The following is a 23,912-nucleotide window of genomic DNA, read 5'->3' as shown; positions in this document are numbered from 1 at the left end:
TTCATGTGATTCGATGTTAATCTAGTGGAATTTTGTACGACTCACAATAGGTATTAGGAAAAATTGTTAACAAAATTGAAACAAAAGTCATTAAATATCAGCTCAACTGATAATTCATAGGCTGCTCTATGATAGGCTGCATAAGGAAGAACAAATTTTGCGTAAATGTTAACCGTAACAAAATTTAAAACTCAGTATAGGGAAGATAAATGGGAATAAACGAACTGAATTATGTAGGCGTGAAAGTTTCTTAGAAAAAGACATTGAATTGCAACACGGTTTCTCAATTAAATTTTTGTAAATTTAAATAAGCTTTGCGAAGGTATAAAGTTTAGATAAATAGATAGAACGTAAATAGTAACAGTTTATAGATTTTTTTTACAATCATTAGTTACAGCCAGAAAAAAGGTTTTAGAACTAAATCAAATATTTAAGAAAGCTTTTAACTTTCTGTGAGAATAAGTCACAATCATATTTTAACCAACTACGTTGTTTACGTGCGTGATGCCATCATATTACTTCTTCAATTTAGCCAATTTATTTTCTGGATATGATATCATATTGCTGTTCAAGTATGTCTTCTCGTAGCTGCTCAATTTGTTCTCTTAAATCTTTAAGAACGGCTCTCTCGACAGTCTTTGAAAAGTCTCCAAATCTATCTTCCAATGTGCCTACAAAAGTTTCGCAGGTTGAAGTGGTTGGTTTCGCAGGGAATGAAAAAGTGTCCTTCAAGAGTTGATATTAATTTGTGTCATTACTTTCAATCTTATACTTGTTTTCATATTTCAAAGTGGCACACCCCCGTCCTCTGCCTACTGTAAAAACCACCCCCCTCCCCCGGGAAAAAAGGACAAAAAGTGTCATTGAAGTTCAGAGAATAAGATGGTTTATTTGCCAATAGGCTATAAGCAAAAAATATGAACCCATGGTATCAATTAGAAACTGAAGCCAAATAAAGTAAAGATAATCAAGTAGATTTTAAGTAAGATGTTCATGAGATTCAAATACATTTTTGAGTTCGTTTTGTGCCAATTAAACATAAGTTAAAAATGGCACAATAGTGAAATATTTTATTCTTACCATTTTTGAATACTGTGATTTCAGTGCCTTGAACTTGTTTTCTTTTCTTTGGCCTGTATAGCTTATGAAGAACTGTAGCTGCGAGGCCGATCAACACTGTTACGGCGCAGCAGCCAAACAGTGTTATTAGTACATTCTTGGAAATCACAGCTGATCGAAATATTCCATTTTCATTTCCATTTCCAGTTTCCAGGGGCTCATTTGGCAGCTAGAAGAATATAGGAAGCTACGTTACCATAATCAATCTTTTAATGTTGAATTTTTGATAATCTCGGGTGAATAATGATCAGTTAGTATATAAAAATATATACAAGTCGTTACCTGTGTATAGCTTTTTCAAAATTTACAAATGTTACAGTGAAAATATTAAATAACATAATACTTTAAGAATTTATCACGCATCTAGTAAATCGAGCTATCTTCAATGTCGCACCATTCTGCAATAACCAGTACTTATGACCTTGCCAGTCCAATGCTGTTCTCACATGTCGTGGAAAAAATAACAAACTTATTGAGTATAATTCCTTCTAGCAGTCGAGCAGCAAGAAAAGAGGTCTACTGCATGTCATTTTGATTCCAATCCTATCAAACAAACAATCCGCTACCCTAATTCAGCTAATTTTGCATAAAAAGTTGCTACTTTTTATTAAATGTAAGACATTAAGAAGCACCCACGATATTGTGGTTCATTGAATGAAGAAAGAAGACATTCGGTTACCACGGGAAAGGCTCAAGTGGCTGAAAGCAGAGTCTCCTGAATCGAATTATCAATCAAAAAAGAATCATGACCATCCAAGATCGCTAAATTACAAATTTTTCTCGTTTAATTTAGCAAATGAAGACGCTTATCACTGTTACCTGTCCTGGCTTGTATTATGCCACATAAGTTTTCATTTACCAAGCTTGTTCGTATCGAAAGGCAAAGATTTTAATGAAGATTCGGCTGATCTGGCTAGTCTTCAAGAATCAAAGGCAAAGATTTTTTATATTGAATTAAAGTAACTCATTGAATTCCTATGCAAAGGACAATATTTCTGTTTCAATTTGCCATTTGCAAAGGTCGTTCAAAAGACATCGCCAAATATTGCTGAAAGTTCAGAAAAGATGACATTACTGCTGTTTGTATAGAACTAAAGAACTGAAGCTTGCGATTCCATAAATATACTAGTTTGTGTTTCGTACAATATAATGTGTCAATTGATAATGGACTATGCTTAGCCAGACTCTATGGAGGAGAAAAACGCGGGGGGGGGGGGGGGGGGGGTCTGCATGCAGGCTAGCTACGCTCAAAACTTCGTTTTTATGTACGAAAAATGATTACATGAAATTGGGTAGGTAGGTAGGTAGGTAGGTAGGTAGGTAGGTAGGTAGGTAGGTAGGTAGGTAGGTAGGTAGGTAGGTAGGTAGGTAGGTAGGTAGGTAAGTAAGTAGGTAGGTAGGTAGGTAGGTAGGTAGGTAGGTAGGTAGGTAGGTAGGTAGGTAGGTAGGTAGGTAGGTAGGTAGGTAGGTAAGTAGGTAGGTAAGAAGAAAATGGAAAGATTCTAAAGCAAAGGCAGGAAATTCGCATACTTAGCAAGTGTTACAAATTTTGTTTGGTTTTTCAAGTGAATATTGACACGTTCCGTACCTTCTCTTTCATGCTCTCTATTGCATCAAACATTATACGACTCTGGGTGTCCTCATTTTCTTCTTGAAAGTATCTCAAAAAATCTGCCCAGTAACCCAAACTTTTATCTGAAAATACCAAGCCAAAGCTGATGTCTGTGCTTGCAACATCTTTTTTTACTGCCAGCTTGATACCAGAGTCCTGAAACTGTTTCCAGTGGTATCTCAAAATTAGTCTATCCATCAAGATGCCTGAAACAAAAAGTGCCCGAAGCAACAATATAGCAAGGATTGATAAATGAGAATTTGAGTGCAGACAGAAACATTTTAAGAATTTACTAAAGACAAATCGATAATATCCACAGTATGGGCTAGTAAGTATAGGAAAGGAATGCGAGAGTTATACCATAAATTTGCTCGTACCTTTGTAAATTTATGCCTTAGGTAAGTCAGGTAATTGGGGGGGGCGTAATTTGGGAGGGGGGATAATTAAGGGGTAATTTTGGGGGGTGAGGGTCTTAGTACTTAAACAAAAGTTTCAAATCTATATGCATAAAGAGGAATGAACAACTTCTAGACCTACGAACACCATATCTTTTTTGCAGAGTGCAAGTATTATTCTCGAACTTATATAATCTTGAGTGAGGAATAATACAAGCTATTTGTGCAATACATGGTTTGACATTGGCACATTCATTTCTGAATGTAAAGCAGATTATATTGGCTTATTACTGGATTAAATGTATTGGTGTAAAGTTGAGTAAAAATGCAAACCGTCAATTTTTCCTCTACTCAACGATGTTATCAGGTCAGACGCTTTTCGATACCCTAGAACATTTTAAAATAAAATGAAATTATTCTTAACAAAAGTTTAAAACGACATAATGCTTCTAGTCGCATATCTGCATAAAATGAGACTTGGGTTACAAACAAAGAAGCTACCGTATATCCTCGAATAAGCCGCTGGGGGCTCAAAAATTCACAAAAATTATTTTTGGATCTGGGCTTATTTGAGGTTTGGCCTTATTCGAAGGTTGGGGGTCATTTAGTATCCGGTCGATTTTCTTCCTCTTTTCTAGGCTGGTCAGTAATCTTCAAAATGCAAATAAATTGAGATAAACCTATTGCTGTCAAGGCAGTACCTCAGCTCATGGGAGCTTGTTCGAGGTTTGGGCTTTTTTCAAAATAATTACGTTAGGGTGGTGGCTCTTTCGAGAGTGGGGGGCTTGATCGAAGATGGGGGCGTATAAAAAAACTCACGGTATGTCAGTGTATCTCGGGCCATTGCCCTGCTATGATCTTTTCTTGGGTACACAATGTTTTTGACAAAGATTATCTATAAACACTGGCAAAATAATATATTTGACAATGCTGCCAACAGTCTAGATAAAACAGGATAACCTACGTAAATTGATTCCTGAATACCTCCTTTTGATTGCGGTAAAGCTAGAAAAGGGCCTCAGGGTAGGGGTGCCGTCCTATACAGTTAGGAAGGGGGTTGTGCTGTAGGAAACTTCTAAAAACCACAATCAAGACCACACCCATGATAAAACCAAGTATACTTGTATTTATGCTAAAGACATTCTGTTGTAAATGTGAAATTATTCAAACTGTTTATAGAATCTAAAAGATGAGAAAAATTGCACAATATCCAGGCATTTAGGGGGGGGGGCTAAGCCCCTTGAACTCCCAATCATAGCGTCTAGGTTGTCCTATGGCAAAGCTTTAACAAGGAAAAGAAAGAAGAGGTTGAGAAAGGAGGGCGATTAGGCTTTTAATTCTAGTTTTGAAAGCTGGTTAGGATAGCATTTTCGAATAGACTAAGAAAAATTTAAAGTATTTCACCGAAAATCCTCAAAGCTAGCCCTGGGCTAACCCTAGGGGCTTATTTATTTTTGATATTTTTGGATAGGGGCTTATTCTAGAGGAGGGCTTGTACGAATGGAGGGGGGGGGGGGCTTGCAAAATTATTGTAGAAATTAAGAAGACATTATTAAAAGACCTCGTTTATTTAAGTAAGAATTTTTGAGTAAGTAAGAATATGAGCATTTAATTGATTTTTACCGAAAGTATGAATTTCCTTGGTAATTCGATAAAACGCAAAGGAAACTGAAACTTGAGAGGTCAAATTAGAGAACTTACGGTAGCAGTGGGGGCTTATTCGAGGGGGGGGGGGCAATTCGAGAATTTACGGTATTTACAAAAAAGATTGCTTAAATTTAGACATAACGTTATATTATATGTTTCATAATGTCATGTTTTTGTAAAAGAAATGTCCTTTTTACCAATTGCTTTTCCGCCTTCCCTGTAGATGATGTTCTGCTCAAAACCATATGTAATCTTTTCCAAAAATCCAAACTAATAAAGAACCTATAATTACCTTTCAACTAAAACATCAATATTTAAATCTAGAATTATCATTTCAGATGATGACACAATGCAATACTTTCAAAAACTTTTACGTTATCCTGTCCTGCCATCAAAATTGCATCTGTATACGTTGTAAGAACATCTATTTCTAAAAGATGTCTAGTAATGTGACATTCGTAACTGACTACTCTCTGATTTGATTCTGATGAATTGATTCTGACAGTATTCTTTTAACTGAAGGCATAGGGCTATCAAAGGAATAACGTTACATTTTTGCCATTTAGGCTTGTCTTCCCACTTATTGCTGCTGATGTTAAAGTCGAAGTAATAGAAGCTGTGAAAAACCCTGAAATGACAATTCCCAAGGTTATCCACAGCACACCAAACACTCTACCAGCAAATGAACGCGGGGACTTGTCTCCGTACCTAAGACAGATGAAATCTTTAGGTTAGAGTTCACAATTAGATTAAAGCTCATTTTCTAAAGCATTGCTTTATCGTGAAATATTTAGTAATGAACATAAAAATGTGTGCAAAAGGCGTGTGATATAATTTTTTTGCAGATGATACACAACAAGTGACTTAATTGATAATGGAGGGGAAGGAACAAACAAATTTAATGGGAGCCTGAATGGAATTTTACTGTAAGAGACATTCTTTAGGGGCTCAAAACTATATAGATAAGCATTGGGGATATAAGGGGTAATAAAGTTCTACCGAATAACTTGAATAAGTGCTACCGATATTTTTTAAATCAGGATAAACAAACACGCTTACCCGACAGTTGTCATGGAAACGTAAGCCCACCAGCAGCCTTCAAGAGAACCTTTTATGAATGACCGAGGGAATTCCTCTGCGTTTTGTCTTGTATCCTTGTAAGGGACGAAAACAAAATGAACCGATTGATTTATCAGTTTTTGTAGCTTAGACAATTTAAAGAAAGGATGTTGGTTATTAATATTTGTGGTCCTCGATGGACTATGAATTCGGTAGAAAGTTAATATTTCTACAGAGTATTATGTCTAAAAATAGCCGAGGAAACTTGAGACTAAAACTCAGCTTTTATGATCTCGGTACAGTATTCACTTTTTACAAGCAATAGCTTTCTTTGCGCATACTAAGCAATATTTACTTTTTACAGAGGCATTAATACTTTATTAGAAGAAGGGGGCTTTGCAAAATGCTTCTAAAGAAGCAGTAGCAAAAAATGAAATACTACATGCTTTGTTATTAACAAAAGCTCATATGTGTTTAAATCCAAGAACATTGCTCAGGATGTACCCTTGCGAAACAGCAGATTGCCTCGCAAGTATAGAGACTCTTTCATAGTTTAATGCTTTTTCAAAATCAAGGAAAGTATCAAATCTTGTAATGTTATAAATACGGTAAGCGAAGAGTTTGTTGTCGTTTTCTATAGAATATGGTCCTATTCTCAGTGCCCTTACCAAAAATGTTTTCAATTGGGTTCAATTTTTCATGGGTCAGGATAAAATTGTGAAGCGAGCAAAAAACAAGCTTGGGTTTTTGGACGATGGGGGACCCACAAAGTGTGGGAGTGGCCTCACAAGCTTTGAAAAGATCTTAGAACTGACCTTGGAACCTCACCTTCTAATTTTTTTAATAAAAAACATGGACATCATCTTAAATACACAGGACATTACAAGCACACCCAAATTTAATGAAAAAGCTATCACACGTAATCAAACGGTAAAACTATTATTAATTTTAAATGGAAGAAGGAAGCTGGTTATATAATGATAATTATTGCTTTTCTTGCATATTCATTCAATTAAAATGAAATGATTACATTCCCTAAAAAATTCACAGCCAGGCACCCCCTCCCCCTAGTTACGCCATTGCTAATTAGGCCAATCGATATATGTTTAAAAAACTCCATTCACTCAGTCGCGCAGCGAATCAAATGGAAACTAGCCCTTAGACAGTTCTTCGCTGAGATAAATGGTGACCCAAGAAAAACTGTATTTCTTCATGACTGAGTTGGGAAAATCTTTTTGCCCCGTTTCTGTATTTCCTCTGCTAAAAATTTTGTTTTCCCCGTCTTGAGTGGCTTGCAATTCTAAAATGTTTTAATGGCCAAAAGTTTTCCCTTCCCTGTCGCGATGTTTTTGATCCCCGACAGAGTTTATAATTTTGGAAATTTTGGAAATCAGCACTGTCTCTAATGCCTGTTTGGGGTGCTACTGAGGGTGTTTTAGAAAGCGACTTACCAGAAGCCAAATGATGACACCACCCTCGATGGTCAATAGCACAATCATTGCAAGCAATGGCAATGTGTCTCCAAGCGAATGGAAGAGTCTGTCCAGCATTTGCTCTTGCGAGTCATCTATTTGAAGGTATGCCACACCAGGGTTATTCATGAGTTTCACATATGGCTTTCCAATGTAAAAAGCAGCATCTTTGGTTCCAATGGCTGGCATCAAAATTTGGTAATGGGATTTGTTGTAAAAGTTCGATATCCACTGATCCATGGTCTTGAAGGGTTTTTGATATTTAAGCTGCGTGCAAGCAAAGCAACAAGTTTTCACCAAAATTTTGAATATGGCTAAAAATAAAGCAAAGAATTAATGAGAAAGTCAAAAAACCAATTTTAGAAATTTGAACTTATGCTCCTACAACTAAAATCCCTCTGAGGTGCCTTCAAATGCTCAGAGTCATTTGCAAGTGATAAACCGAAATTTAACCAGTGATAAACCTTAAATTCACATGCAGATTTTTGTCCTTTTGCCTGGCTCACAAATTTCAGAACCAGAGCCAAATTACAATAATTGAGCTAGTGTTCATGCAACAATATCCTAGCCTGCCTATAACAGATTTAACTGCCTTACAACATGTAGAATTGAACGATAACTCACGGTATTTTCAAGCCGCCATTAAATACATAATATTCTAAAAACAAGCTTTCATGACGTCACTCCTGAGAGACTACTAGTAGCATCACCTGGCAGAATTCCATCCAATGTTCCATTTTGCAAAGTGTAAACGTATGGAGGCAAGTCATAGTTCCAAATTGTCAAAACCATTTTGCAGACTTGGTAGTGTCCAGGATTTTTCTTTACGCAAGAAGCATTTTTAAAGAGATTATTTGCAACACCAGCTGCCAAATCATACCTAAAAAGTATATTGTGTTTTAACTTAGTTATTAAAATCGTTATGATAAATAATTATTGCTGAGCTAAAGTGCTCAAGATCGTTCCTGTTAATTCATTTCTCTATCCCATCCCATCATTTTCTTACCAATTTTCAACTAACACTACTTATGACAAAAGTTGCAGCAAGATCATTCTTATAGGATTTAATAAGCTGGTATTGGTAGAAAGAAGATATAGAATCGTTTGATATAACACAAAGAAAGCAGCAATCTGGCTACAACTGTTTAAAAAACCAATTCATACTGAGAAAGTGATGTTTAAAAATGACCGAATGCAGGCTTATTTGCCGTTAGCTCTTGGTGTTGCCTCTAGAAAAGCACAGTAGATACCAACAGTATCTCCAAGTTATCAAGTCTGTTGTTTTGGTGTTTCTGAAAGCAGATTGCAAAGAAAAAATTTAGATCATGGCCCCAAAAGGACAGCCCCCCCCCCCCCCTACTCAGTATGCCTATTTCGTAAAGCATCTAAGCATTTCGATGGCACTTTTTTGATCTTGTAGTTTGCCAAAAAGGGCAACTCGGTAAGCTGCGAAGAGGCATTTACCTCAAGTTTTTAAAAGTAGGGGGCAAGTGCCCCTGTGCCCCCGATCCCCACGTCTATGATTCAGCATGATCATGAAGGTTAAAGAGAAATGATCAACGAGAATTTTTCCCCCTAATTGCTTTGCAAATGTATTTTTAGTTTTTATCAAAAAGGAAAATATTGTTATCCTATATGCTACATTTTCTACCAGAGTCTGTTAAATTCGGGATAAAGTATTTTAGACATCTGCGGTGACAAGGAATGAGCTGAGAGAGAATTTGGTGCCCAATGTACCTATATCCTAATGCACATAGGTATCAAGAGACTCTTGACACCTAGATTTATTTGACATTTAAATATTGATATGAACTTATATTGCTCGAAAACCAATTATTCGAAAAGGCAATTTGCTGTCCCCGTGAAGCCCCCGTTCTACTAAAGAAAGAGGAGCAGCTGTCTCCTTTACTTTACCAAAAATTTAGCTAATCCTTCTTTACCTAAAATGCAGACAATATTTATAAAATGACCTTTTAGCTTTGCAAACGTAATGCAATCTTAATATGGTAGATAAGCTTGTGTATTTTTTATTTTTGCTATTTTTTTTTGGTTTACGATAATGGTTTAGAAAACAACATGACTCTTCTAAAGTTACTTCGTAGAAAAGATGTCTCTTAAATTTCAACTTTCTATGAATTCCCCTTCATTTGAAAACCCTTTGAAGAAAGTTACAGGCTGAAAATTATATAGGCATTTCTTAAAGAAGAATCTTTTCAGGCTACCTATGATATAACCTCAGTCGTTTTATGCGAATTTCTACTGTATGGTATAGTGGAATCAATGCCTAAAATACAATGCTATGATACCTTACAGTACACTTGACGTCCTCTGAAAAGTCTCCACTGCTACTATTTGACTGCCCAGCTACAAATGACATCATTGCAATTGCTGCATATGTGTACAGTATAAACACAGATCTCTGTGTCCAAAACATTTTAGACGCACAGCCCTTCATCCTTATCTGATATCGTCTGCAACTTATGAAACCAACATGATGAAAATATGCAGGTGCCCTAATTCTCTATTAACTTTCTGTAGCTTAATCTTGATGAAGTAATGAAAAGAAACTGCTTGAAAAACAACAAATGAACCTTATTCTGTGATATTACCATCAGCACTTTCAAATAAAAACAGCAAAATCTTGTAAATAATGAATAACCGTGTGTTCAATTAAAACTGCAACACTTCAATTACCTTAAACAGCGTGAAAACACATTGCATCATCGAGTTTCCATTTTACGAAGAGATCCTCACCCTGCAAACAAAGGGCAACGTAGGAGGAGAAAATGTTTCTTTTCCTCTTCCCGCGCACGCAATTGCAAATTGGACACAGGCAGTCAAAGTTATGCCCAAATGTATGTTCATATCTTCAGCGTAGTTTTGTGAGTTTTCTTACCTCAACAATGTCACGATCATGTCAAGTTTTGATGGGCCTGAAGTAAACTAGGTTTGAACTACTTTATCAAATTTTCACTTGCTATCTCATTAATGAAGATGACAGTTAATGAAGGTAAATTAAGATAGAGGCAATTCGTCACTGATTGGACAACAATGCCCGTCATGTGCTTGCTTTTTTCTGATTGGCCTATTTCGATCCACAACTGGGCATATACTTTCCCCAAAGTAGTGTTTTGATCTATGTTCTGACGTTTATACTGTTAGGAGTGTCAGACGAAAGATAACCCAGATTGCTCAAAAACTCTATAACAGAAAGAGTCGTTGTCTCTCTTGGACTCCAGTGGTAATTTTTGGTAATTATTGTATTTAACAATTGGATATATATTTTCCATCGTTTTCTTTCGGACCTTTATTCTGAAGTTTTATGCTCAAAGGAGTGTCAGGCGCAAAAGCTTTTAGTATTATGTTATGAAATGTTTGCTTTTCCAAAGCCATTTTCAACTTCTGTACTGCAAAAAAATTGTTCACATCTTTCTTAATTGTATAACAAGATTTTTCGAAGCAAGCTGATTCTTCTTCAATTGAGTTATCTTTTTAGTCTTGAATACTGACTGTCATTTATCCAGCTATCTAGAATACATTGTAGATGGTGTCAATTATGCATTTAACGTTTTACAACGCTGGAACGTTTCAACTAGACAATAAAATAATAAACTTTGACTGTTTTCTTGATAGCATTTTAAGTTTACCTTAACGTTCGTATTCTGTTTCAGTCCTTTAAATCGAGTGGTTTTAGCTAGATATAGAAGAACGGTAGAGGTCATAGATTGCAGCTGATTGATGAGTGGTTATGGCATAGGTGCAGTGTATGTAGAAACGAAAAAGCCTTTTATTTCCTATCTAGATCTAGTGACAATCCAAAGTCAGGATTGCAGCAAATTTACTGCACCATTGAGCTAATTTTTATGACATGCTGACCCTATTGATTAGTTCTATCCTACCCTGCCCTGCTATGTTATATCTTGGTTATTTCTCAGGTGCAGGAAGTATGGAAAAATTCTAATTGAGATAAGCAAATCTGTAAAAGTTCAATTGAATTGAAAACTTCGGTGAAATGGTACAGTGGTTGCTAAGCTACCTTTTCTGTGGAGTTTCAAATAGTCCACAGTTCCTTTTGTATCTCGAATTCTGAGAAAATTTATTTGCTCTAAGACTGTTGTCCCCTTTTTCTAAGACCAAAGGGTGCTTCACATTTTAGTGATGATGCATCGATGGTACCTCAAATAGCCCAATTCTTTTATTTCATTTCCTTATTAATTGGGATTATTCTTACTTCCTGTGCCACAAATGAAAATTCTGGGATTTATTCTCCAAGGTTTCTCAACACTGTATCGGGAAGATTCTTTTCTTATGCCCCCAATGCAATAGGTATTAAAAGAACTGTTATCAAAATTGAAAACAAAGTTAAAAGCATAAGCTAAACTGGCAGTTCATATCCTTCTTTGTGATAGGTGGTGTAAGGAACAACAAATTTAGAGTGAATGTTAACCATAGCAAAATTAAAACTCAATGCAAGGAGAATAAAGAGAACTGAATAATACAGGCGTGACGTAGACGATCTTTGCTACAAAGCGGAAGAAACAATTTTCTTAGAAAAAAACATTGAATTTCAGACACAGTGTCTGAAATTGAAATGAGCAATGCGAAGGTAGACAGCTTAGATAAATAGACAGAACGTAAAAAGTAACTATATACTATAAATAGTAATATGATTAGTATAGAATCCATTTTTACATTCATTAGTCTCATTCAAAAGAATGTTTGAGAAATAAATTATGCACCTAGAAAACTTTAATTCTAATTTCGTCAAAGCCATATTTTTACCAACTACATTGTTTATGTGCAGACAATCAAGCAAATGTGCAAAGCCCTGACTCAATAATATTACTTGTTCACTTTGGAAAATTTATTTTCTGGATGTAACATCTAATTGTTTTTCAAGTATGTCTTCTCGTAGCTGCTCAATTTGTTCTCTTAAATCTTTAAGAACGGCTCTCTCGACAGTCTTTGAAAAGTCTTCAAATCTATCTTCCAATCGGCCTAGAAAAGTTTTGAACGTTTAAGTGGTTGGTTTCGCAAGAGATGTAAGAAATATTTTTCAAAGATGACATTAATCTGTATAATTACTTCTAAACTCTCGTATGTTTGGATGTTTCAAGTATTTCATCAAAAGAAAAGGACAAAAATGTGTCACTGACGTTTAGAGAATAAGATGGTCTAGTTGCCAATAGACTATATGCAATAAATATAAACCCATGGATCAATTAGAAACATAAGCCAAATAAAATAAAGATTATCAAATAGAATTTAAGATGTTCATGAGCTTCCATTATGTCTATGAGTTGGTATTTGTGCCAAGAAAACATAAACTATAAATGATACGATAGTAAAATATTCAATTCTTACCATTTTTAAATACTGCGAGTTCAGTGTTTTGAACTGTTCCTTGTTTTCTTTTCTTTTGTCTGTATAGCTTATAAACAACTGTAGCTGCGAGGCCGATCAAAACCGTTACGGCGCAGCAGCCAAACAGTGTTATTAGTACATTCTTGGAAATCACAGCTGATCCAAATATTCCATTTTCGAAACCCAATGTTTCCGGAGGCTCGTCTGGAAGCTAGAAAAATATATGAAGCCACATTACCATAATCAATCTTTTAATGTTGAATTTTTGATAATCTCGGGTGAATAATGATCAGTTAGTATATAAAAATATATACAAGTCATTACCTGTGTAAAGTTTCTTCAAAATTTACAAATGTTACAGTGAAAATATTAAGTAACATGATACTTTAAGAATTTATCACGCATCTAGTAAATCGAGCTATCTTCAGCTATCTTCACAGCATGTCACATCATTCTGAAATAACCAGTACTTATGACCTTGCCAGTCCAATGCTGTTCTCACATGTCGTGGAAAAAATAACAAACTTATTGAGTATAATTCCTTCTAGCAGTCGAGCAGCAAGAAAAGAGGTCTACTGCATGTCATTTTGATGCCAATCCTATCAAACAAACAATCCGCTACCCCTAATTCAGCTAATTTTGCATAACTAGTGAAAATTTGCTACTTTGAATTCATTGTAAGACATTAAAGGGCTCAAAATGATGCAAGCCGAGAAATCTGAATCAAATAATCACTCTAAAAAAGGAACAGTTTGCATCGAAATGAGGTAACTCATTGAATAGGAGTAACTGTTTCAATTTTCTTCATGAAATTGTTTTTGTGAATTCTAAAAACAAACAAAAGAAATTGTCACGAAGGATGCCAGTGCTATAATTTCTAATGCAAGAATACCTCTGTTGAAAGAAAATAGAACATTTGAAAAAACAAGCAAAACCCGGAATCCCCCGGCGAAGCCAGGAGAATTGAAAGTTCTGAGTCTGACTTCTGACTTCAATCCCCTATTGGGCTAATGCAAGTTTATTCAAAATTTTCAAGGTGTTACAAGATCTCGATTATGATTTTAGGAAAAAGATAGAGCAAATATCACTCGTGTCTAATTGTTGATCAAGCAAAATGTCATCGCGAAAACGAACTGGCCTCGAAATTACAAAATTCGAGGCTTTTTATCACATTATATGTTTACATTCGATACTGGGGACTCTTATTTCCTTTTGAAAATTCAGGTTCTCAGTCAAGGAAGCGGATCATGAGCACATTTAAAGAGACGGTAGAGGGGTTGTGGGTCCTATCCAAATTTTCCATGTTGATTATGACCATAGATCACAATCTTAAAAACCATAATAACAATAATGGTTTTCGTTATTATCATTATCAAGCCATCGATTTTACGTCATCATCTTGATCTTTGTTTTCGTCATCATATCAAAAATTTTATGAACACACTCACAAATACCAGCATGGGAATTTTCATCACCATCAGTGGCGTAACGGAGGCATCCCTAGGGATTTGTCAGTTCGAGCCCCGAAATTATAAAGCACCAAATGCTAATAAACAGACTTTCAATTTATTTTGAAGTATATATCATACAGTTTTGGGGATGGGGATCCTTCAACTGTTTTATCTAATCCAGAGTATAAGCTTCAAAGCAAAATATCAAAAAGAGAAGCCCTTGGGTTTCTTAACTAAAAGTAACTTGAATAATCCGTTACGCCACCATCTTTGACGCCACTAAGTTCCATTCGGTTCATTTCTCGTACAATAACAGTGAAGAGAACTTTTTTTTAAATTTACTTTTACTTTCTCTTACTTTCCTGTATAATCATATTACCTGGAATCATGTTGCAAATTTCAAGCAATGGCATTAAATTTTTCTGTGATATGCAAAATAGAGAAACGGAAAATTTAGGACGAGGCGCATGTGTATTGAGGGGAGGTTCTCATAAGCTCTTGCTCTAGCAGGGGCATATACCGCATTTCCTCTAATAAACGCCGCCCTCTGATAAACGCCGCCCTCTATTGAACGCCGCATTCAAAATTTTGAGTTTGTAATAAACGCCGCGGCGTTCTTTAGAGGAAATACGGTAGATAACAAGTGGAGAACTTAGCCTACGGTTCTTTAAATTGAGTAAAGAAATGAAGCATACCTTCTCTTCCATGCTCTCTATCGCATCAAACATTATACGACTCTGAGTATCATCATTTACTGCCTGAAAGTTACTCAAAAAACGCGCCCAGTAACCTAAACTTTTATCTGAAAATATCATGCCAAAGCTGATGTCTGTGCTTGCAACGTCTTTTTTTACTGCCAGCTTGATACCAGAGTCCTGAAACTGTTTCCAGTGGTATCTCAATATCAGCCTATCCATAAGAATACCTGTAATAAGAAGTGTCTGAAGCAACCATATAGCAAGGATACATAAATAAGAGTTTGAATGGAGACAGAAACATTTAAAGAATTTACTAGAGATGAATCGAAAAAATGCACAGTACGGGCCAGTAAGCATAAGAGAGAAAGGAAAAAGTTTTACAGAAAAGACAAATTTCACAGATAGACGAACTATACAAAACTGAGCTTTCAAATTTGCATTTCAGCTAACGTGTTTCTAGCAACTCCATTTGCCTCGTACCTTTCGTCTCTGATAAATTACCTCGTAGCTACTTAAACTTGCGTCTCAAGTAAGAAGGGTATATTTTTTCTGGGAGGGCGGGGTGGAGGGAGAGTCAAAGTACTCAAATAAGCAATTCAACTCTATTTGCGTAAAGAGGAGTAGACAACTTTTCGATTATATTTATAAGTTTTATATTATACAAAAATTATATATATTTTGGCTGAATGCGAGAATTATTCTCAAGCTTTGATAATTTCGAGTCAGGAGGAATACAAGCAATTTGTACAATACAAGGCTTGATATTGGCACGTTAATTTATAGTTCCTGGTTGTAAAACAGATTATTTTGTCTTATTACTCGATGAACTGTATTTGTGAAAGGTTGCAGTAAGAATGCATACCGTCAATTGTTCTTCTCCTCAATGAAGATATCAGGTCAGACACTTTTTGATAACCTAAAGCATATTGAAATAACATGAAATCAATCTCAACTGAAAAAAGTTTAAACGATATAATCGTACTGAAGTATCCGTTCATATCATTCCAATTACTTTTAGCCGCAATACCTAAGCTATTGCTGTCGTAACAATACCTCAGCCCAAGAGAGCTTGCTCGAGGTGGGGGCTTTTGTCACAGTAGGGGCTTAATCGAGAGGGGCTTTTCGGAGGTGGGGGTGTGTTCAAGGCCTTACAGTATGTCAGTGTGTTCCTGGTCATTGCCCTGTTATGCCTTCCAGGGTGTACAATGTTTTTTTGACATAGAGAATCCATAAAATCCGGCAAGAAAGTATTATAGACAATGATCGGTTAGAGGTACAAAACCCGGTGATCCACTTGCATTTCACTGTATTTGAGATCACAATGACATGCTTGGAAGAATTATGACAAAAAACTGCATTTTACCAGGATTAAGTATAGAGCTTTCAGTAAAACCCCAATTCTCCTTTGGCTGAGAATCTACTGGCCCTCGAACCAAGCATTAATAGAGGACCCAGGAAATACTACGGAGCTGGTGTCGTGAAACAAAATAAATCGTTAATCCCAAACAAGAGAACATTCTTTTTTCAGAATATTTTCTTAGCAATTTGTGCAACATTATTTTACCAGAAACGACTAGTTTTCTCCTGCCAAAAGTGTGGATAAAACAAGGAAGCCCACGTAAATTTATTCCCGTATAGCGCCGTTGATAGAGGAGCCTGGATTATGGTAAATATAAAGTTTAGAGACGGGCTGTACTGTAGTAAACATCTGGTAACCACACCCACATCCTTGATGACAGCCAGTACATGTGCTACAGTACACGACTCTTTGTTGTGTATGTGAAATCATTGAGACTGCCTAATGACCCTAAAAGATGATGATGGTTCATTCTTGGAAATTTTATAGCAAAATAAAGGTTTAGTTACATCCCCAAGCTTGTAAGGGGGTGGGCTAAACCCCCCTCGAGCCACCTGCCATGGCTTCCATGCATGGGGATCCTATAGAAAAGCCCTAACAAGAGAAAGAAGAAAAAGGCTGTGAAGTTTTTATTCTAGGTTTGAAAGGTAGTTTGGATAGCATTTTTGAATAAATTTGTTAATCATGTTTAAACATAATGTTGTGTTGTGTACTTTATCATTTCATGTTATGTAAAAGAAATGTTGTTATTTACCAGTTGCTTTTCCGCCATCCCTGTAGATGATGTTCTGCTCAAAACCATATGTAATCTTTTCCAAAAATCCAACCTAATAAAGAACCTATAATTACCTTTCAACTAAAACATCAATATTTAAATCTAGAATTATCATTTCAGATGATGACACGATGCAATACCTTTCAAAACCTTTAAGTTACCCTGTCCTGCCATTAAAATTGCATCTGTATACGTTGTAAGAACATCTATTTCTAAAAGATGTCTAGTAATGTGACATTTCGTAACTGATCACTCTCTGATTTTTTTAGAAATAACATGATATACTAAGGATTAGATAAGTATGATGAATTGATTCTGACAGTATTCTCTTAACTGAAGGCATAGGGCTATCAAAGGAATAACGTTACATTTTTGCCGTTTAGGCTTGTCTTCTCACTAATTGTTGCCGAGGTTAAAGTCGACGTAATAGAAGCTGTGAAAAACCCTGAAATGACAATTCCCAAGGTTATCCACAGCACACCAAACACTCTACCAGCAAACGAGCGCGGGGACTTGTCACCATAACTAAGAAAGATGAAATTTAGGTTAGAGTTCACAATTAGGTTAATGTTTATTTTCTAAAGCATTGCTTTGGCGTGAAATACTTAATAATGCACATAAAAATGTGCGCAAGGGGTGTGTAAACGTGATGTGTTTTCTGCAGATTTTGTTTAAATAGTGATACACAAGAGGTGACCCAAATGATAATGGGGAGAGGGAACAATCAAATTCATTGGTAGCCTGAACGTTTAATGCTTATTGTGCATGGAATTTTACTGTAACAGATATCCTTTAGGGGCTCAAATCTATTAGATAAGCATTGGGGAAGTTAGGGGTGATATATTTGTACCGAATGACTTGAATAATTGCTACTGATATTTTTTAAATCAGGATAAACCAACTATGCTTACCCGACAGTTGTCATGGAGACGTAAGCCCACCAGCAGCCTTCAAGAGAACCTTTTATGAATGACCGAGGGAATTCCTCTGCGTTTTGTCTTGTATCCTTGTAAGGGACGAAAAAAGAACAGACTGGCTTTTTGGTTTTGGTAGATTAATTTAAAGAAAAGATGTTAACCTTAATTTGGATATGGTTATTGATATTTGTGGTCCTTGATGAACTATGAATTTGGTAAAAAGTTAACATTTCCAATATTTCTACATAGTATTGTGTTTTAGGAGAGCTCAGCTTCTTTTGTCAAAGTAAATAGGGATTTTTTGTGAGGCTGGGCTAAGCCCACCTTTAAAAAGCCAGTTTATGTTTTGTTCGGCGAATTTTTTACTTGAAAATGCATTCGCTGTTTTCACTGTTTCCACTTGGCCCAGTTTCTGCTGTCCCCCGCTTAAAATTTAGCTTTCCCCGTCTTGAGAGCTTTCAATTCTATAAATTTTTGATATGCCAAAAGTTGGCTCTTCTCTGTTTTAGCTAGCATCTTACCAGAAGCCAAATGATGACACCACCCTCGATGGTCAGCAGCACAATAATTGCAAGCAAAGGCAACGTGTCTCCAAGCGAACTGACGAGCCTTTTTAGCATTAGCTCTTGAGAATCATCTATTTGAAGGTAGGCCACACCAGGGTTGTTCATGAGTTTCACATACGGTTTTCCAAGGTAGAGAGCAGCATCTTTGGTTCCAATGGCTGGCATTAAAATTTGGTAATAGGATTTGTTGTAAAAGTTTGACGTCAGCTCCTTCATTGTCTTGAACGGCTTCTGGTAATTCAGCTGCGTACAACCAAAGCAACAGATTTTCACCAAAATTTTGAGTATGGCTGAAAATTTATCAAAGAATCAATGTCTTGTAGAACAAACTGCATAAATTAGCCTGCGTCATAGACCATAGATATGTGCGTAGCCGATTTATTTCGTCGTTTTTGTTCGGGAGATGAATCATGCCTGTCTTCCAGACAAGCACTAGCCCCCGTTTCAGGGTCATTGCACATGCGTATTATCACTTGAAGCCCTGGCAGGAAGTTCGAGAGTTGCGTGGTCACAGGCAGAACCGTTGTGCGAATATTGTTATTAATGCGCATGTGCAATGACCCTGTAACACTGATTGGTTTAAGACGGTATTGTTTCGAAGCAGAGGACTTTAGGTTTGGTCTCCCGAACAAGTTTATAATTGCAGTATGAGATTGATGCTCTATTGGTGTCGGGTAACCTCACTAGCCGCCGAATTCGCGCCAATTATGGATGCTTGGAAAAGGTCACAATGATCAAATATTGTAAGTAAAAATCATCATTTAATTTCAAAGTAAGAGAACCGACTTTAAAAAGAGAGGCGTGATTCGCAAAAAGTTACTTATGCTGTCATTGTTCCTTATACTGACTAAGTGTTAAAGTCGAAAAACCAATTTCAATAACTGAATATTGGTCACACAGCCATAAATAGCCATAAGGTACCTTTAAATGCTCAGAATCAGTTAGATCTGTTGCAATTTGGCAAAAATATAAACCACAGTAGACTTGTATTTTACGCACTTTTTTATCAGGAGAATAAAGTATATTAGATTATTGAGGCTCCAAATCTCGAAAATTTAAGAAGAATAATTTAAGAATAATGCAAGACTCAAGCTTCATCAAAAATTAATTTTTTGGAGTTTGTGGTGATAGGCCTTTATCTCACATACTCTCAAGTTCCTAATTATAGAGGGTCTAATAAAGAGGTAGGGGTGGGCATTTTTTAAAAAACCCTTAAATGGGAGGAGGGTCATAATAGATTAAAATGCTTAGATTTTCCGAAATTATGTTTAAATTGGGGGGTGTTTAAATAGGAATTTTGCATGTAATAAATAATTTGGGGGGTGTTAATAAATAGAAATGGGTATGCAAAATTTCTGAAAATGGAGTTTATCCCCCTCCCCCTACAATTAGGAACTTGAGAGTACAGATTACTGTTCTTTTGGCCTGCCTCAAATATTTTAAGAGCAAACCAAAATCACAATGATTTACCCGACCAAATATTCAAAAAGTTTGAAAATAGGTTTTTACGATGTCACAACTCAGATACCTCGTAGCTTACCTGGCAGAATTCCAACCAGTGTTCCATTTTGCGAAGTGTAAACGTACGGAGGCAAGTCATAGTTCCAGATTGTCAAAGCCATTTTGCAGACTCGGTAGTATTCAGGAACTGTCACTTCGCAAGAAACATTGTTAAACATATCTTTCGCAACACCAGCTGCCATATCATATCTAAAAGCAAATTGTGTTTTAACTAAGTTTTTTTTAATGGTTATGATTATTAATTATTGCTGGTATTTCCTATTAAAAAGCGATACACTCTTTCCTTTTTATAAGAACAAATTTATAAGAACACGAGCCTCAAAATTGGTCAAAAGTTAAGAGCCATTAAGAACAAGCTGAGGCTGAGCTTCTGCAAAATGCAATTTTGAACAATGTTTTATCTCAAGAATGAGGGTTTTTTGCGACGTGTGGGTGCTTTTTCGGTGAATATTCAAACTTGTCGGCAAACGAAGGTTGTCTCACTCACTTCTTTGGCAATTGAGGCCTGAACACTTACCTAGAGCGAAAAGGCCAGCAATCACACTGCTTACACCCTACTAATTTAAGAACAAAAAAGAACAATCCAGCCTCAGATTTTCAATAAGATTAAGAACAGTCGGCCTGAACTTAAATTGACTGGTTCTTGTAAAAAAAGAGTGTATCTCCACATAAAAAAATCCAGAGCCGAATTTCTTTATTCCATGCAATAAATCATTTTCTTATCAACTCGAAACTAGCGATAATTATCACGTAAATTGCAGCAAGGTTAATTTTATATCCTGGAATAAACATGTATTGGGAATATAGAATAGTTTGATACAGCACAAGACCCCCCTCCCCTCACCAGGAAGACAGCAATCTGGCTACAACTGTTTCAAAAACCAAGCCATACTGAGAAGTTAATGCAGGAAAAAGACCGAATTAAAGCTTTTTTGCTGTTAGCTCTGCTTTGTTTGTTTTGCCTTTGCTTATCAATCACTTTGATCCTGATTTCACAGTAAACTCATTTCAGCAAACTGGTAAGCAATGTTTATTTCAGATAAAAGTTTCAAAGAGACTGAAACTTGGAATGGTTTTTATTTAATGAGTCAATTATAAATTTTGTCTACATTTTTTAACTTGGCTAATCCCCCTTTACACTTAAAAATATCTATAAAATGATCTATTTTATTTGCAAAAGTAATTCAATCGAAATTCAATGGATAAGTTAAGCATTTATGATTTTTGTCATAATCTCATTTGGCTAACGACAATGATGTGGAAAACAACTCTTCTAAAGTTTCTTTGTAGAAAAGATCTCTTTTAAATTGCAATTTTTTATGAACCCCCCTTCATTTGGTAATCCTTTTGAGAAATTTAAAGGCTGGAATTATCATGATTTATGTCAGAATATAATCTATTTAGGCTGCCAATGATAAGTCCTCAGTCGCTTTATGCAAACTTCTACTGAATGACGTAGTGAAATACTATGCTACGATACCTTGAACTACACTTAACCTCTGACAAGTGTCCACTGCTATTATTTGGCTGGCCAACAACAATTGACATCATTGCAATGGCTACATGTGTGTACAGTATAAGCACAGATCTCTGTGCCCAAAGCATTTTTGACGTGCAGTACTTCATTTTGATTTGTCATCGCCTTCAACTATTGATACTAACATGACGAAAACATGCAGGTGCCCTTTTTCTCTGTTAATTTACTTGATTTGAATCTTGATTATATAATGAAAGTAAACTGTAACCACAATACAATCACCTGCACTATCCACAATGAGAGAAGACATTACGTCAAGTTCCTCCGCTGCTAGAAGAGATCCTCTAGCTGCAAACAAAGTACAGTGAAGGAGAAAATGCTCGTTTTCATCAATAGATGTCAATATTATGAACTAAATTTTAAGCGCATTTTGTAAGCCTCTTTACCCCAACAATGTCACGATCATTAGATGTCAAGTTTTTTGTGGGCCTGAAGTAGTTTGAGTTTGATTTTCACTTAATCGAAATTGCACTAGCTATCTCATTTATGGATAAAGCAGATTGATAATGAAGATGAATAAAGATGCATGAAGATTAATGAATATATGAGAATAAAGATCTTATTGAAGAGAATGTATCATTCTTTGGGTTCTTCTTTGGAAGCTAATTTACAGGACAATACGAACGTCACACTACATGTTGCCGGACATTACTAAATTAAATATCAAGTACAAACCGCTACAAAAGCTCAGAAAGTGTGTTAAAAAAGCTGGTTAGGAAAAGGAGCTCTCCATAATCTTTGTTCACAAGTGAGCGGAGAATGTATGTCGCTGTTCACACAATGGAATCAATTGCAATAAATATGTTAAGGTGCAGATTGTTTCAAGTTTCAGAAATGATATAAGCGTCTGTAGCACCTTCTTTGATAGATAATCTCCCAGCCTTGTTCATCACAAAGCCTTTGACTGCTTGCAGTCCTTCACGCACCTGCTACTGCCAATACTGTCAGGTATTGGGTCTGTTCTAACCATTTAGTGATATTCAACGTCATTTCTAGTTAAACGTTATTGTTAAGAATAATGTCATCGTATCGATCTGTTGTTTCGCACAAAGTTTATAAATATGCTTCAGAACGTTCCTAGAAACATATTTGGTGAGACATCTTTTCATACCAATGCCTCTTTTTGCCTTTCAAACTGCCTTCCTAATGTGTCATCGAAAGTTGAATTTTGCATCGAGGATCAAGCCAAGATGCTTTTGTTAAACTTTCTTTTCTATCACTCAATTTCCTAACACCAGAGCAGGGTCATATCATCTCTCCATGCACAATGGGGTGGATGCTTCTTTTCCCTATCATTTGCTGGTTTCCCTTGTCTGCCTAACTATCATTTTGTTTTTAACACTGGATTGCGTGCAAAACTTAATATCAAAATGGATGCAGAAATATCTTAGAGGAGATGGCAGGGAAAAGCCTCAAGTTGAGGGTCTTTTTGAGAAATATGATCATATCTATGGTGAACTTAGTTTTTATAATGTCAGACTAAATTAAAAGGTGATTTTCACAGACGCGTTTAGCCTATTGTACTTGTTTCCTAACCATTTAACTTCAGCAGCAAGCATTACATTAACACTATTCTGATTATAGTCCCCTGGAACATAGTTCCCTCAAGTATAGTATATGCCTCCTTCAAAGGCGATTTAAAAAAAATAAACCCCCTGAATACCTTAGACCGGTTGGCATGGATTCTAAGTAGCATATATTTGGAATGGGCCCTTCTCCATCTAGCACCCGATTGATGTTGGAAAAGTAAGCCCCCTTCCCCGGAGGTTTAATGCAGGATTAAACGCAAAAGCTTCGGTCCCTTCCACACGGTGCTGGATATCTTTTAAAACGCAATTATTTTTATCCGTTGTAAAAGAGTAATTCCATCCACACTAGGTGTGTTATATAAAAAATATCACAAAACCAAACCAAAGCAATTGAAATTTGGCTATGAGCATGGACCTTGGTGCCAATTTTTCATTTGCTCTGTTTACTAATACTGCTCCACGATAATAACATTGAACATAGCGAAAATCTTATCTTAGAAACCTTCAGAAACAAGGACTAGTGAGTTTTTTGTTTGGATAGACGACGAGGTGGAGCTGTTTCTGAAATCCGCTTATGATTATAGTCTGGAGTCCATGTATATAATGATTATTTTTTAATCAAATAAATGTTTGGTAATGCAAAATTCGAAGATGGCACAAAATAGCAGAGCATATGATACTGAAGTACTTTTTATATGACACTCTTCAGAGTATAAATGACAGATGATGACAGAAAGTAAACTAAAAATTTATGTCCAGGTCTGGATCGAAAGCAACGTGAGAGGAAGACGGATGCACTTGATTGGTCCTCTTTTTTTACCAATCAGCGGGCGCTTAACTCTTATTTAGTTGAGGATTCCAAGAGAGAAAACGATCTTGTTCTGTCCATACAA

At 36.0% G+C, this 23,912-nt stretch overlaps 3 protein-coding genes across 5 annotated transcripts in view; 1 reads left to right on the top strand and 2 right to left on the bottom strand.

Annotated features, from left to right (window-relative positions):
* Positions 1–18,513, top strand: part of LOC148960361 (mitochondrial translation release factor in rescue-like) — a 39,765-nt gene extending 21,252 nt beyond the window's left edge. Inside the window, exon 3 of the mRNA XM_089115882.1 lies at positions 18,376–18,513. The gene's annotated coding sequence lies outside the window, so the exon portion shown is untranslated. The remainder of the gene's footprint in view (positions 1–18,375) is intronic.
* On the bottom strand, positions 75–10,218 carry LOC135690681 (uncharacterized). Of its 2 annotated transcripts, none has more exons than XM_089115802.1 (10): positions 9,611–10,218; positions 8,015–8,184; positions 7,284–7,618; positions 5,833–5,927; positions 5,325–5,481; positions 4,971–5,043; positions 3,460–3,513; positions 2,708–2,937; positions 1,081–1,288; positions 75–671 (listed from the first exon to the last, which is right to left on the bottom strand). In XM_089115802.1, exons 1-10 carry the CDS (start codon positions 9,757–9,759, stop codon positions 538–540), a joined length of 1,605 nt encoding a protein of 534 aa, XP_088971928.1. In that variant the 5' UTR covers positions 9,760–10,218; the 3' UTR covers positions 75–537. The 2 variants fall into 2 exon arrangements, with proteins under 2 accessions (XP_088971928.1, XP_088971933.1); XM_089115807.1 differs by having other exon boundaries at positions 9,616–9,746.
* Positions 11,814–22,385, bottom strand: LOC148960360 (uncharacterized). Of its 2 annotated transcripts, XM_089115797.1 has the most exons (11): positions 22,347–22,385; positions 21,434–21,778; positions 19,973–20,142; positions 18,388–18,722; positions 17,861–17,955; positions 17,318–17,474; positions 16,929–17,001; positions 15,680–15,733; positions 14,815–15,044; positions 12,669–12,879; positions 11,814–12,302 (listed from the first exon to the last, which is right to left on the bottom strand). In XM_089115797.1, exons 2-11 carry the CDS (start codon positions 21,577–21,579, stop codon positions 12,169–12,171), a joined length of 1,605 nt encoding a protein of 534 aa, XP_088971923.1. In that variant the 5' UTR covers positions 21,580–21,778; positions 22,347–22,385; the 3' UTR covers positions 11,814–12,168. The 2 variants fall into 2 exon arrangements, with proteins under 2 accessions (XP_088971923.1, XP_088971915.1); XM_089115789.1 differs by having other exon boundaries at positions 21,434–22,385.
* Positions 22,386–23,912: the final 1,527 nt, after the last annotated feature.

This window comes from Rhopilema esculentum, chromosome 4 (genome assembly GCF_057945365.1).
Source record: "Rhopilema esculentum isolate cy_ngs chromosome 4, ASM5794536v1, whole genome shotgun sequence".
Lineage (NCBI taxonomy): Eukaryota > Metazoa > Cnidaria > Scyphozoa > Rhizostomeae > Rhizostomatidae > Rhopilema > Rhopilema esculentum.
This window is presented reverse-complemented; position numbering and strand designations above follow the sequence as displayed.